The sequence below is a fragment of the Melanotaenia boesemani genome, chromosome 5, assembly GCF_017639745.1.
Source record: "Melanotaenia boesemani isolate fMelBoe1 chromosome 5, fMelBoe1.pri, whole genome shotgun sequence".
NCBI lineage: Eukaryota > Metazoa > Chordata > Actinopteri > Atheriniformes > Melanotaeniidae > Melanotaenia > Melanotaenia boesemani.
This window is the reverse complement of record NC_055686.1, coordinates 15046575-15059738: the sequence shown is the minus strand read 5'-3', so window position 1 is coordinate 15059738 and position 13164 is coordinate 15046575. Positions and strand designations below refer to the sequence as shown.

Sequence of the window (13164 nt, the reverse complement as noted above, 5' to 3'; positions counted from 1 at the left end):
GATTATGAAAAAAGGACCATAATAATGACTTAAGATACTGAAAGCTTTTTACTTAAAAATTTTAAACAAAAATGTTGTGGTCCCACAGCATAGAAGTTAAAGATGCACTATGTACATTTTCAACCAATTTTGGGCGCTTTTGTTCCCCAGAAGTCGTCCCGAGGCTGAGAAATAACGCTATACAACTTTTTTATCTGGGACATCAAATGTTTATCTTCACACGCTAGCAAACTGATATAAACACACCAGACGTGTTTGAATGTGTGCCGGGGCAGATTCAGCAAAGAAAGACAAGAAGACATTATTAGAGGAAGAGAGGAAATGAAAGAGAGAAAGGGACAAAACAGGCACAACATATGGGTGTTTTCTGATTCCGTGTCTTAATACAGTAAAAACAAACATAGAATACAACATGCAACAGGCTTTTGTTGCTGAAGAGAGCTCACAGTACAGATAGGATATAAGATGGATGCTGGATTAGCCGTTAATGGGGAGGCGCTTTACTAGGAACATTACAAAAGTTCTGCCTTTAAAGTATCTAAATTACACTAAAAACTTAATCACTAACATCGGTTTGGTCCACGTGAGTAGAAAGCAGCGTGAAGCGTGTTACAACTGTCCCTAAGTACGTTGTCCATGACCTAGCTTGTCATACAGCTAACAACTAAAAGATTACCACAAAAAACGTGCTTGAAACACAGCTAAATAGAGACAGTCTCCCCTACTATTAACACAGTAACTGTATGACACCAATAGTAAAATATTTTTTGCACACATCAGTGTGATTTTTTGTTTTTATACTGCAAAATGTAGAAACACAGATTACATCAAAAGATTCAGTTTTCCCTTTACAGCAAATCTGTTTTTTTTTTTGTATAACTGTTGACAGTTTATATTATTCTTGTTACATGGAGGTATCTAGTTTATTGAGTGTAGATCTCAGCAGTGTTAAATTGTGTGGAGGACATTCTTATATGTTTATTAAAAAGGACAAAAAAGTTTTAGATGCTTCATCAGTTTTTGTTTTTATGTTAACATATTTTGTCTTTTTCCACTCAGGGCTTCTGTCATGAATATGTTTATTTTGGCTTTTTAATGAAACTTTTGATGGGTATTTGTGTCATTTAACCCTGCTCTCTTTTCTGCCTCAGCTCCTCAAAATGCTGCAAACTTCACATCATCAGGGAAAGATCCGAACAGTATCACTCTGCAGTGGAATAAAGATAACAACGACATCAGCTTTGTTCTCAGTGTTAATGGTATAGAGACAAATATCAATGCACCAGTTGGACCAGTAACTTACACAGTCTCATCTCTCACTGCTGGGACTACATACACATTCACTCTCTTCTCTGTGTTTGAGAACATCAGGAGCAGTGGACTACAGCTTACTGGTAAGATGATTCTCTTGACTTAAAATTGTAGTAAAATATCTCAGGGTGAAAAAAAAAAAAAAAAAAAAAACAGGTCATGAAATTATGTCAACATGTTTGGCAGTTAGAGGAAGTACAGATGTGTCTTAAAGATAAAAAAAAATAGGAAAGGACTCTTATGCCAAAATTATACTGGTGGCGTTTGTGTCAAGTTATGATTGTGCCACAGTTTTGTTCCGACCTCTGTGGCGCGGCGTTTTATACCGGGAGCGTGTCAGGTGTGGAGCGCCCGCGAGTGCTGTCCACCTAGCAAGATCCGCAAGATCATGAAATCACAGGACAGGTGGAGTATCTTGTGATTCTCCACTTCCAGGATAAACGTCTTTTCATCTACGATGACAAAAGAAAAAAAAAAAAAAGAGCTCAGACCCCATAACCAGTTAAACACGTAATGTTTTCATGGTTCAGCAGTGCAAATCTGCACGGGGGCTTTTATTTTGAAAAATACCGGAAACTTTTACACTTCTCCCATGTCTGATTTCTTGTCTGCCCCTATCTGAACTGCGGAGTTGTTGCATTTTGGGTGCGTGAAGCATCAAAAATAGACTCGGCGCAAAAATTTAGGAGAGCGCCATGACAACGCTCTGCTGGGACACTTCTGATACTTTATGCGGCACACCCGGTATAAAACAAGCCATTGACAAGAATAACCACAAATAGCAGTGGAGTCCGCGGCGCAGCCGTAACATATCCCACCCGGTATAATTCAGCCTTTAGAGTCCAGATAGCAGAGATTATGGAAAAGAGGTGGCAGATGTCCAAAAATACAGAGAGAATTCTTGGACATTAAGGATGCAGAGGACCTGGGGCCTTTTTAATTAAGCTTGTGTAGGAACAAAAGGAATAAATAATGACGCACATTTGATAGTAAACAGGACCGCACATTCGGGGGGGGGTTCGGACAGGATGTTCAGGAAAAATGGAAATTATATTAATAAGAACCTCAAACACTAAAATATGTTCTGTCATTGTGAAACAAATTTTACATGTTATAAAATACATTCAGCTAAATAAGGTGGACAGTCTGCTGCCAACATGTCAGAAAGTCATTCTAGCAGAGCGGGACGCAGACTGGAGGCTGGAGGTCTAGACGTGATGTAAAGCTAATGAAACACACAAGAGATGGATTTCTTGCATTTATTTATTCTTACACAAAGTTTTTTTTTTTTTTTTTATTGTTGTCCCAAATTCTGTCAAGACGTCTTTATTTCCTGCAACTCCTTGCTGGTTGACAGCTTTGATTGTGTCCCTCTGCTCCGCACACCCAGATGGAGCACCCAGCAACTAGAAAAGAAAATTATTTAACACTAAATACACTGCTAGTGCTACCAATCTCAGATTTATCTGTACAGATTTATTTTATAAATTAAAATATATTACTAAATTCCCAGCATCATTACTGTCATTTAGCAGACGCTTTTCTCCAAAGCGATTCACCACTCTAGGAATCAAACTTCAGTCTCCCAGAAGGGAGACAGATGCTCTACCAACTGAGATATCCAGCCACATGTTCCGATACCTCTGATGTGTTTTGCCTTCTGACAATGTGATGACAGCATCTGCCGCTATTCTTCCTTTTTTACACAAGTAATGCCCATGCTGTGCCCACCAATTAAACATTTTTACCTTTGTCACCGTGGTCCGTCAGGATCTCTGTCACACACCTTGAAAAATTCCACTTCTTCCCTCTTTGTCCCTCCCGAGTCATAATGGGAATGATGTTTTAAATATACAAGAAGAGCCAGAGTCGCCTCCACCTGCTGAGGAGACTGAGGTCCTTCGGAGTGTGTAAGACTCTCCTTAGGACTTTTTATGACTCTGTGGTGGCCTCAGCCATATTCTATGCAGTGGTCTGCTGGAGAGGGAGCAGCACAGACAGGGACAGGAGCAGGATCAATAAACTGATCAGGAGAGCGAGCTCTGACCTGGATTGTCCTCTGGACTCCGTAGAGGAAGTGGGGGAGAGAAGGATGTTAGCTAAACTGACATCCATTATGAGCAACACCTCTCACCCCCCACATTACACTGTGGGGTCCCTGAGCAGCTCCTTCAGCAGCAGACTGTTACACCCACGGTGCAAGAAAGAGAGGCTCCGCAGGTCCTTCATCCCAACTGCTGTCAGACTCTACAACAATCTGTAACACCTGAATCAGGCTGTCATGTTGTAGTCTGTTTACACTGTTTACACAGTCATTTATACCGTCACCTTATACTGTTATTGTTTTTTATGTTTATTGTGTTATTTTTAATTCTTAAGTTTATCTATTTATTCTTTCTTGTTTCACTTTTTCTGCTTTGCTGCTGTAATAAGTGAATTTCCCCGTCCGTGGGATCAATAAAGTTTAATCTAATCTAATCTAATCTAATCTAATCTAATCTAATGTATCATAGGCGTCCACCTGACCATTTATAGCCATCATGTGGGCGTGGAAAGGGGTTCCCAAATCACGTTACAGTTGATTCTGATTTCTAAACGGAAACGGGCGTAGGATGTTCGTGAGCAGCCTTTGATAAATATTAAAGTTGAAGTGTGCAGCATTTCCTTTTTGCACAGCCGACGCCACCTGTAGTTTGCTTTGCTACAGTTTGATAAATGAGGCCCCTGGTCAGGATGAGGGCTGAAAACAAGTTGTCTTTTTCAATTTTGTTTGTTCTTTTTTTTTTAATTATCAAAGGGGGAGGGATCATTGATTAATTAGCTAGTGTTATCCCGTCTAGGAGTGGACAAGACACAACATGAACAAAGACCATCTTCTCCAGGCCACAAACCTTGTTCAGGTGTAACAATATAAAAATTATTTTTACCAGAGACAAATGATCACAAGGTCTAAAAGGAGTAGATAACCCTTAAAAACTACTAGTTACCAGTTTATCAGGTTATAGTAAACACTGTATATGTTATAAACTGTGTGGTAGTTAGTAGAGGGAGATAAGTGAGTCCTCTGGCCTCCTCTCAGGTCTCTAGGACTGACCTGTAATTCAAAAGCCAATCCTAGGTGATCACACCTGAGTATTCAGCTTTAGATATTGTTCTTAACATTTTCAGACTTGCTAACAATATCTTTTCTAATTCCTCATGTTGAATGAAATGAAGAGGAACTACCCCCCAGCTGCGTACAGCTAGGTTGTCCTTCTGGCCTGGATTGCATCACTTTGAATGGAATAGACCAATGTGTGGACCCCTGTCAGAACTACACCCCACTGAATGATGACTGGCGCTCAGTAAATAACACGTACATTTCACATTGGTACTGGGACTATTATTATATTAACTGGCAAGGCTGGTATCGGCTGTTTCTCAATCAAAGCAGTGCTCAAATCCCAGACAGATGTATAGAAGCAAACCGATGTGGATCTTATTATCCGATGTGGATAACAGGACCTCATCCCACTCAGTCAGATGGTATAGTAAATCGGACTGTGTGTGCTACTGTGGGTAGTACCTGCTGTTATTTTACCCCACACACCATCCAGGTCAAACTCTGCTCTGGATACTATGTCTACAAACTTCCGAGACCATCCTACTACAGCACGGCATATTGTGCAGGTATTGTTCAGTTTTCTATATTTTGAATGGTTTATAAATAATTGAATTTTCTTCTCGTAAATAGAAAAAGAAAAATACATTATATTTAGCATTAAAATACCTTTCATTTTCTTTGTACTGTTTTTAGAGCAAATATTCCGAGCAGCAGCACAAAATGAGACCAGTATCACTCTGCAGTGGAGTAAAGTCAACAACAACGTTAGCTTTGTTCTCCAGTTTAATGGTTTAGAGACAAACATCACTGCACCAGATGGAGATGGACCAGTAACTTACACAGTCTCATCTCTCACTGCTGGGACTGAATACACATTCACTCTCTTCTATGTGTTTGAGAACATTAGAAGCAGTGGAGAACAACTTACAGCTGTTACTGGTAAGACAAAAACAATAATTAAATTATTCATGCACCTAAGACGTGTACTTGTACAATAGTTTATGGAGTGATTTTATATATATATATATATATATATATATATATGTAGTACTTTTCCTTTTAACGGCAACACAAAGTGCTTTCCGTGATAAAAACAAATGTATGCATACAGAATAAACCAAGCTTTCACACACACACACACACAAAATAAGTAAATAAATACTTTCTCACATGCAGTTGTTGTAGCAAAAATGAATTACCAAGAGTCTGGTTGAGAGAAAGTGTAACAAAGTTTATTGAAGCTTGACACTGCTGTGAGGAAACAATATCTTTGGGGTCCAATTACACCAGGAGCCAGCCCGCCCATGTACACAGACAACTGCCACTGCAAACATCCATACAAGGGTAGGCCAGAGTCCACAGCACAGTCGTAGGGCTACAGTGCAGGATCCCCACAGTGACAACAACGTTCAGACCAAGCAGGCAAAGCTCCCGGTGCAGAGGATCCCCATGAGGATCCTCTTGGTTAATTGTAGATACTTACTAATGGTTCACTGTCCAGGAGGGAATAATATTGAATTCTCTACATTTCATATCACTAGAGCCGAAGTTATTATATTGAATTAGCATCAACTTTCAGTTTTACAGTGTATGTATGAAGACTGTTAAACATATAAACATAAATGACAATGTTTTCAATATATTAATAAACTTACTTTCCTGCTCTAATTTTCTGCTTCAGCTCCTCTAAATGCATTTAGCTTCAGACCTTCAGGACAAGATGAGACCAGTATCACTCTGCAGTGGAGTAAAGTCAACAACAACGTTGGATTTATTGTCCAGTTTAATGGTTTAGAGATGAGCATCACTGCTCCAGATGGAGATGAACCAGTAATTTTGACAGTCGGATATCTCACTGCTGGGACTAAATACAAATTCACCCTCTTCTCTGTGTTTGAGAATGTTAGAAGCAGTGGAATCAGCATTGATACAGCAACTGGTAAGATGTCTTCTTTCACTTCTAGTAGCATGTGATTCGATTATGATCTAGTGAGAAATTAGTTAAACAGTTCTCAGATGGGTTTACTTGAAATCACACTGACATTGAAATTACCTGAAATCAGTGATTTATTTTGCTGGTTAACATTTACCAAACAATAATTTATTTTAATTTAAATGGCCATCTAGAAAAATGTTTAACAGCAGCAACAAAAATTTGATTAATTCTAACGAGGAAAAACATGATCAACATCCCAACACCATAAAACTTGAAATATACAATGTGTTCAGCTTGACAGCATCTAAGCACTGTGTTGGGTAGGGATCTATTTCATGGATTTGGCTCTGGTAAGTTACAAGAGAAGCTAGCAGGTATGATTTCTTGTGGTTGGATATGACATGCTCTTCTTGTGGTTTGTGACAGCAAGAAATCAGACTCAGTAAGGTTTAATGTCTAAACCAGACGTGTTCAACTAGAACAGAAATGGTTTCATTTGGAAACAAGAGGACATGGTTCTGCATTCTGCATTTTTCAGATTTAACCCACAAACCGCTATTTTTGACTCTAAACTAATCAGAAACTATTTTAAGGCATGCTTGAATCATCGCATGCCAGAATCGCAGACTTTTTACATGAAAGGGAGCAACCTGCTGCCAGAGTCAATACTTAGCCGACCAGAGAAAAGCAATGCAAAGTGATGTTTTATTTTTTTTTTTTATTATTTATTTATTTATTTTTAAACTTGTCTTGTCCAGCATCATAGCAAGCAAAATTATAATCTGGTTGCTGTATCGTGCTGAACAAATTTGCTCTGCCAAGGGGAGGGCTATGGGTAAGGCTCGTCTTGATAATCTGATTTATTTATTTATTTATTTATTTATTTACGTTGAATCACGAAATCTATGAAATCTTGCTAGACCTGACTGGAGGGGACAGAAAAAGATGGAAAATAGCAAAAAGATGCAAAAGGGAAAGAAGAAAGGAGACAAAAACATCACAGACAGAAGGAAACGACCCTTCAATCCACACCATCACCAGACAACAAACTGTTACACTTGAACACACCAGAAAATTTCCTACAATTTTTACAAAAAACCAAAACAAACACACAAAAAACAAAAAAAAAAAAACAAAGAAAATAGAGCTGCTAGTCATTAAGAGTTTTTAAATAATAACCAAATCAAAAAGAGTGATGTTTTAATTTAAGACTGACAGCTTTCTCCTCTTCACACTTAAATTTGGATAAAAAACAACCAGGTTTGCAACTAAACTTATTATTAAGACTTTTATACTATTTCAGCTATTTATCTGGGAGACACCGTGTGTATGTGGGTGTGTTTTCTTTTTACCCCTCTTCTCTTCACAACTTGTCTTTCCGTGTATAAAGCCTTGAGCAGCTCAGCCAGCAACAGACCACAAACTGTATCTCCAAGCCATGTCTGACATTTCCCATGGAAAGCACTCTGTACCTTTAGTACAGCCATGATAGCAGCCTTTATCAGTATTAATTATATTTTCTTCCATTACAACATGAGCCAACATAGTGAGTTTTACAGATTTGGAAGCGACTTGGAGGAAAAAGCAGATCTGTGGATGAACCTCTCATTCATAGATCCCCACTTACTAAATAGGGAGTAGAAAGGTCAAACCAGATGCAATATTAAGTACATAAGAAATTTTTTCATGGCAAGAACTTAAAGATGTAAATTTTTCAAATAGGTGAGTTGTCAGGGAACCAGAAACTTATGCAGTGGGATTATTTGTCAGCAGAGATTGTGCATGAGGAGAACCAATATATCAGTTTATTGGCATCTGATCTTGTTTATTCAAATGATGTCAGATATCAACCTTAATTTATTCCATTTACAAAGTATAAACAGAAATTAACTTACATTCCTTTTGTCTTTTTCTGTTTCAGCTCCTCCAAATGCTGCAAACCTCCGTTCTTTAATCAACAATGAGACCAGTGTCACTCTGCAGTGGAGTAAAGTCAACAACAATGTTAGCTTTGTTCTCCAGTTTAATGGTGCAGAGACAACCGTCACTGCACCAGATGGAGATGGACCAGTAACTTACACAGTCTCATCCCTCACTGCTGGGACTGAATACACATTCACTCTCTTCTCTGTGTTTGAGAACATCAGAAGCAGTGGAGTCAGCATCACTGCAGCTACTGGTAAGATGTCTGCAGCTTGCTTATTTAAATGTAAGATTGCATCAGCATTTCCTTGTTCCTTGTGTTATTCTCCACTAGGAATTTAAACCACAGTCATTTCCTGTTTTAATATCACTCAGTATAAGTTTAAGTTGGTAGGTTATCAAATAAATTATAGTTCAATATTAACAATGTCTTCTTTTCATGTCAACAAACACCATCTTGCCAAAAAAAAAAACACTGTCTGACCTACAATAAAAGGATCCAGTAAGTAAATAAATTTGTTGCATTCATTGCCGAGCTTTATGTTTTTTCATTACATGTGCAATTAATAAAACATGTTTCATCATCCTGGTTTTAAATGGTACTTGATGTTTTTATGCATTTCTTATTAATTCCAATATGAATTATGTTTTAATAGAAATAATTATAAGAAGACATGACCTAATGCAAAACAGTTTTTAATTATTGCAACTTCCATGTTTCCATCATTTGATGTAACATTGTATATTTGTGTCAACAGATTTCGTTGTTGGATTAGAAATTGAATTAAATTCATTAACTGAACTGTCAGATTCAGATCTCCAGGATGCGCTGGCAGAGGTAAGACTTTCATTTCAGTTTATTTTGATTATCTTCAAAAGTTTGCATTAACTTTCAGTGAAGATAATGTACATATGATTGTGAAAAAAAAACAAAAAGAACACAAATAAACTAAGTGGCTTTCTTTCTTTCTTTCTTTTTTTTTAAATCCAGCTCTTTAATCTATATGGGATACTGCCACAGATTTCCATGAAGGTCCTGTCTGTGAAGCCAGGAGATGAGTGAAGCAGAACCTTTGTTTCATGTGTTTCCCTGAAAAGAGCAGAATTTGATGATGGGAAAATTTTTAATGTCATACTTATACAAAATTATTCTTTTAACTTTATGTATCTGTAACAGTGAAATCATTGTTAGATTAAATATCATTTGTAAAATACAAATTTGTTAAGACTGGGTTAAGCTTTCTTTAATGCATTGCAATTATTATGTTGTAATTTTTTGTTTGAAATAAATCATCTGAGAGTGCTGAAATTAATTCATCTACTTTTTCCTTGTTGCTAAAGCCTACATGTATGATATCAATATATAGAAAGAAATACCAGACAAAACAAATGCAATACTTCACCTGAGCCAGACTTTACTCCTCCCACCTTCAAACAACATGCAAGATGAGTCTCAGAGGGAGGGGTAACAGCTGAATGGGAGGACTTTGGCTACTTTTTTTTCTAAATAAAAAGGCTGTTATTACAGAATGCATGGCTTTAAAATAATTACAATGAGATGAAAAAGTCTCATTTCAACAGAGTCAATTGGGCATTTTTGGCCACAAAGATGATCAGAGTGTCTGACAAGAAAAATACTAATGCAGTCATGTCAGTTTGTTCATTTATATCTGACATATCCAAGACTCTCATCACACCCAAAGCACCCAAAAGGTTTTTTGTAATAAGTAATGATTGGATGTTTGCAAGTTTGAAGTTATTCAAGTAATTTCTGAAAAATCAGAAAATAATATTGATGTAAGATGATTTAATGACAAGTTTTTTTCTACATGTATTTTTCCCACTGAGGTGCTCAAAATTTGTTAAATGTATCAACAGAGTATGAAAGACATGTAGTTAAATACACTAGATAAAAAAAAAAACCTGCCAACAGCCAACTAAACAAAACGGTTGAGAAAAATATTCAAAAATGCCCACTGTAATGGTAAATTTACACAGAACCCTTATATTCTGTAGACTACACTTTGCATTGTTAAAGCTTGGCTTATGTTTTACTTAGGGAGGAGAATGACTGTGTACCCAGATAAGGATTTAGTGAGCTCCCCTTCCCCCTTTTCTTTTCTTCCTTGTACCAGGCCATGAGGGGTTTACTACAATGACCTTCGACCTCGATGTTATCAGCTCAGGCTCTGGCTATATTAAACAGAGCACACATGTATCTCTTCAGACTCACTTAGCAGATCTTTCTGACTGTGTGCCTCTCATTGCTGATCAGCTCTTAATTAAATACTTTGTTTGATTCTCACTTAGTGTGTGATCTTTGATAAATAAAAATTCCACAACAATTTGGCGTCACGAACAGGATATCTTGAGTGACTGACCGGAGGACCAGAACCCGTGATTGCGCATCCTGAAGGATTCTTCAGCCCCTGGGTTAGCCTTAACCGTCAGGGGACGGCGGAGGGACTCCATTCAGACACCACTGATATCCAGAACGAAGTCTGCGTGTGGAGCAGCACCCAGAATCACACACGGTGAGAAGTTTTCATATTGGAGTCTCATTTACCACCCTTTTCTCACTATCTTATGAAAATAGGGTAGGGTCCCACTATCTTGTGAAGACAAGATAGGTTTTCACTATTCTACTGCGGTAGGGTAGGGTTAGTCCGGCACTGAGGTGAAAACTTCGGTGGTAATAATAGGCGTTTTAGTCAATTTTTGTGCCTGAGGATTGGGCTCCTCTAAGAAGAAAAATCCAGCAAGGAGAAGTCCTAGCTGCAATGGGAAATACAGCTGTTAAGGAGAAGGAGGGTAAATGGGACCCCCAATATGTAACAAAGGGAAAAAATAAATAAATAAAAGGGCCAAACAATAATAGGACATAAATATAAGTAATATAATAAATACATAAATATTTCAAATAGGTGCACCGTATAAAATAAAATAAATAAAGAAGAAACAAATATATAATAAATAAAATAAGCGTATTGCTGAAGCATAAAAGGAAAGAATGATGAAACCAAAGAAGAAGATAACAACAAAAAGAGTCAAAGAGTGTGTGAGTGTGTGTGTGGTTGGAGATTCTCTCACATTCCGAAGCAGCAGAGAGAGAGGACACGTTGGTAATAACGAAGCTCTATCTAACAGTTTAAGTAGGATTGAGAAATCTCATGAAGAAATAAAATGGTACTTTTAGCATTAAAAACTCAATTAGAAGGAGATGCTAAATTTACGTCTGGAAAAGATCCAGATAATGAAAAATTATCTGATCAGACTGAGGAAATGTTTTGCTCTGCTCCAGAATACTTAATACATACAAGGACACCTTCAGGTTGTAAAAGCTGGTTGTCTGTTGGAAAAAAAAATAGAACATTTTATCCATAAGTTTATCTGAAAATCTATAGTTTTTGAGTCTCAGCTGACTTTGCATTTATAAAATATTTTTTTTATAAGAATTTCATTCTTTTCTTATGGACACCTTCATCACAATACTTTAATTTTATTGCATTCTTTCTACTTAATTTGTGTGTTTTTTTTAAACTTGTCAAACATGAACAATTTTTACCTTAAAGGAAATTAGATCTGTTAAATCTGAACAACACTTTGCTTGCAATGAAGAATGCTTTTGCTTATACACACACATACACACACTGAAGATTTACTTTTAGCATTGTCAAATCTTTGAGAGAAAAAACTTGCATCTTTCCTCAGACACATACATAATCTCTATAGGATAAATATTGACCCTATTTTCCTTTTTCTTCTTTTCCCCCTCCCTTCGTCTCTGTCGGAGACACCCTCTCCCGAAGCTCACAGGCTGCATACCTGACCCAACTCAGTTCTTCCGCCTGGATAAAAGTCAGCAGAGACCCACTGATATATATATGTATATATATGTATATAAACTTTCTATCACCACCATGTCCTATGAACTGATACGGATGCCCATTCCTACCAGCTCCACCTGATGCTCTATATGATTCAAGAAACAAAGACAGAAGATACTCCAGCATTTACCACAAGAGTTCCTCTGCTTCTAGTTCCAAAGAGACTAAAACCAGATGTCTGATGGACATGTAAACATCTGTTTTTCGATGGTAGAACACCATCCTCCACAACGCTCCTGATCATGCGTTTATTCAGAGGACAAACCAGGACAAGAGCTCTTCGACCAGCTCCGAGGTGGCGTGGCCGCTGGACTTTGAGGGGCGAACAGAGAGGTGGGTGCTGGGGGCCCGAGGTTGGAAAACCATCCGGTTCTACTGACCCGAGAGAGAACATCCATGTGGTGAAAAGGGTCATTGGCCATAAAAATCAAAAGGCGGTTGGCCATCTGACTGATCCACGGCAGAGCTGACTCGGAGATGAAGCAGTCATGTGACCAGTTAAAACAATGATGGTGAGATCGTTCTGATTTCTTACCACAAATAATTAATGATTTCATTCAAAATCTTTATTGAAGTTAAGCAGATCGACATCTTTTATGGAAAGAAAGTGTTAAAGGGTAAACAGAAGAAAGCTTCACTTCTAGACATTTCCCACACAATAGACTCGTTCACAGCTGGAACGAGAGACACATTTACATGCACAAATACACACACGCTCACTGCAACGAAGTACTTGCTTGCTACTGACATCACATAACATGACATGATGAGCTACTAACCCTGTTTTGTTTTGTTTTCATGATTAGAAAGAACAGAACATGTTTAGTGAGCTGGTGGCAACAGCCTTTCCTCAGTTATCCAACACTGATCGGCTCATTTATAAAGGAGAAAGAAATGAGTAAAACAAGATGAAAATAATGTTTTGTTTATTTGATCCCTTCAGACCATCCTAATTGTTACTCACTGACACATGAATTTATATTTTCTCCAGATTACCCATCTAA

At 37.7% G+C, this 13164-nt stretch overlaps 1 protein-coding gene across 1 annotated transcript in view; it reads left to right on the top strand.

The window, feature by feature from the left end:
- LOC121639258 overlaps window positions 1–13164 on the top strand; it is a 27454-nt gene extending 14290 nt beyond the window's left edge. Inside the window, exons 7-13 of the mRNA XM_041984418.1 lie at window positions 4678–4980; window positions 5108–5353; window positions 6096–6353; window positions 8272–8379; window positions 9032–9111; window positions 12375–12493; window positions 13152–13164. Of these exons, the coding sequence (XP_041840352.1) occupies window positions 4678–4980; window positions 5108–5353; window positions 6096–6353; window positions 8272–8379; window positions 9032–9111; window positions 12375–12493; window positions 13152–13164 (1127 nt within the window). The remainder of the gene's footprint in view (window positions 1–4677; window positions 4981–5107; window positions 5354–6095; window positions 6354–8271; window positions 8380–9031; window positions 9112–12374; window positions 12494–13151) is intronic.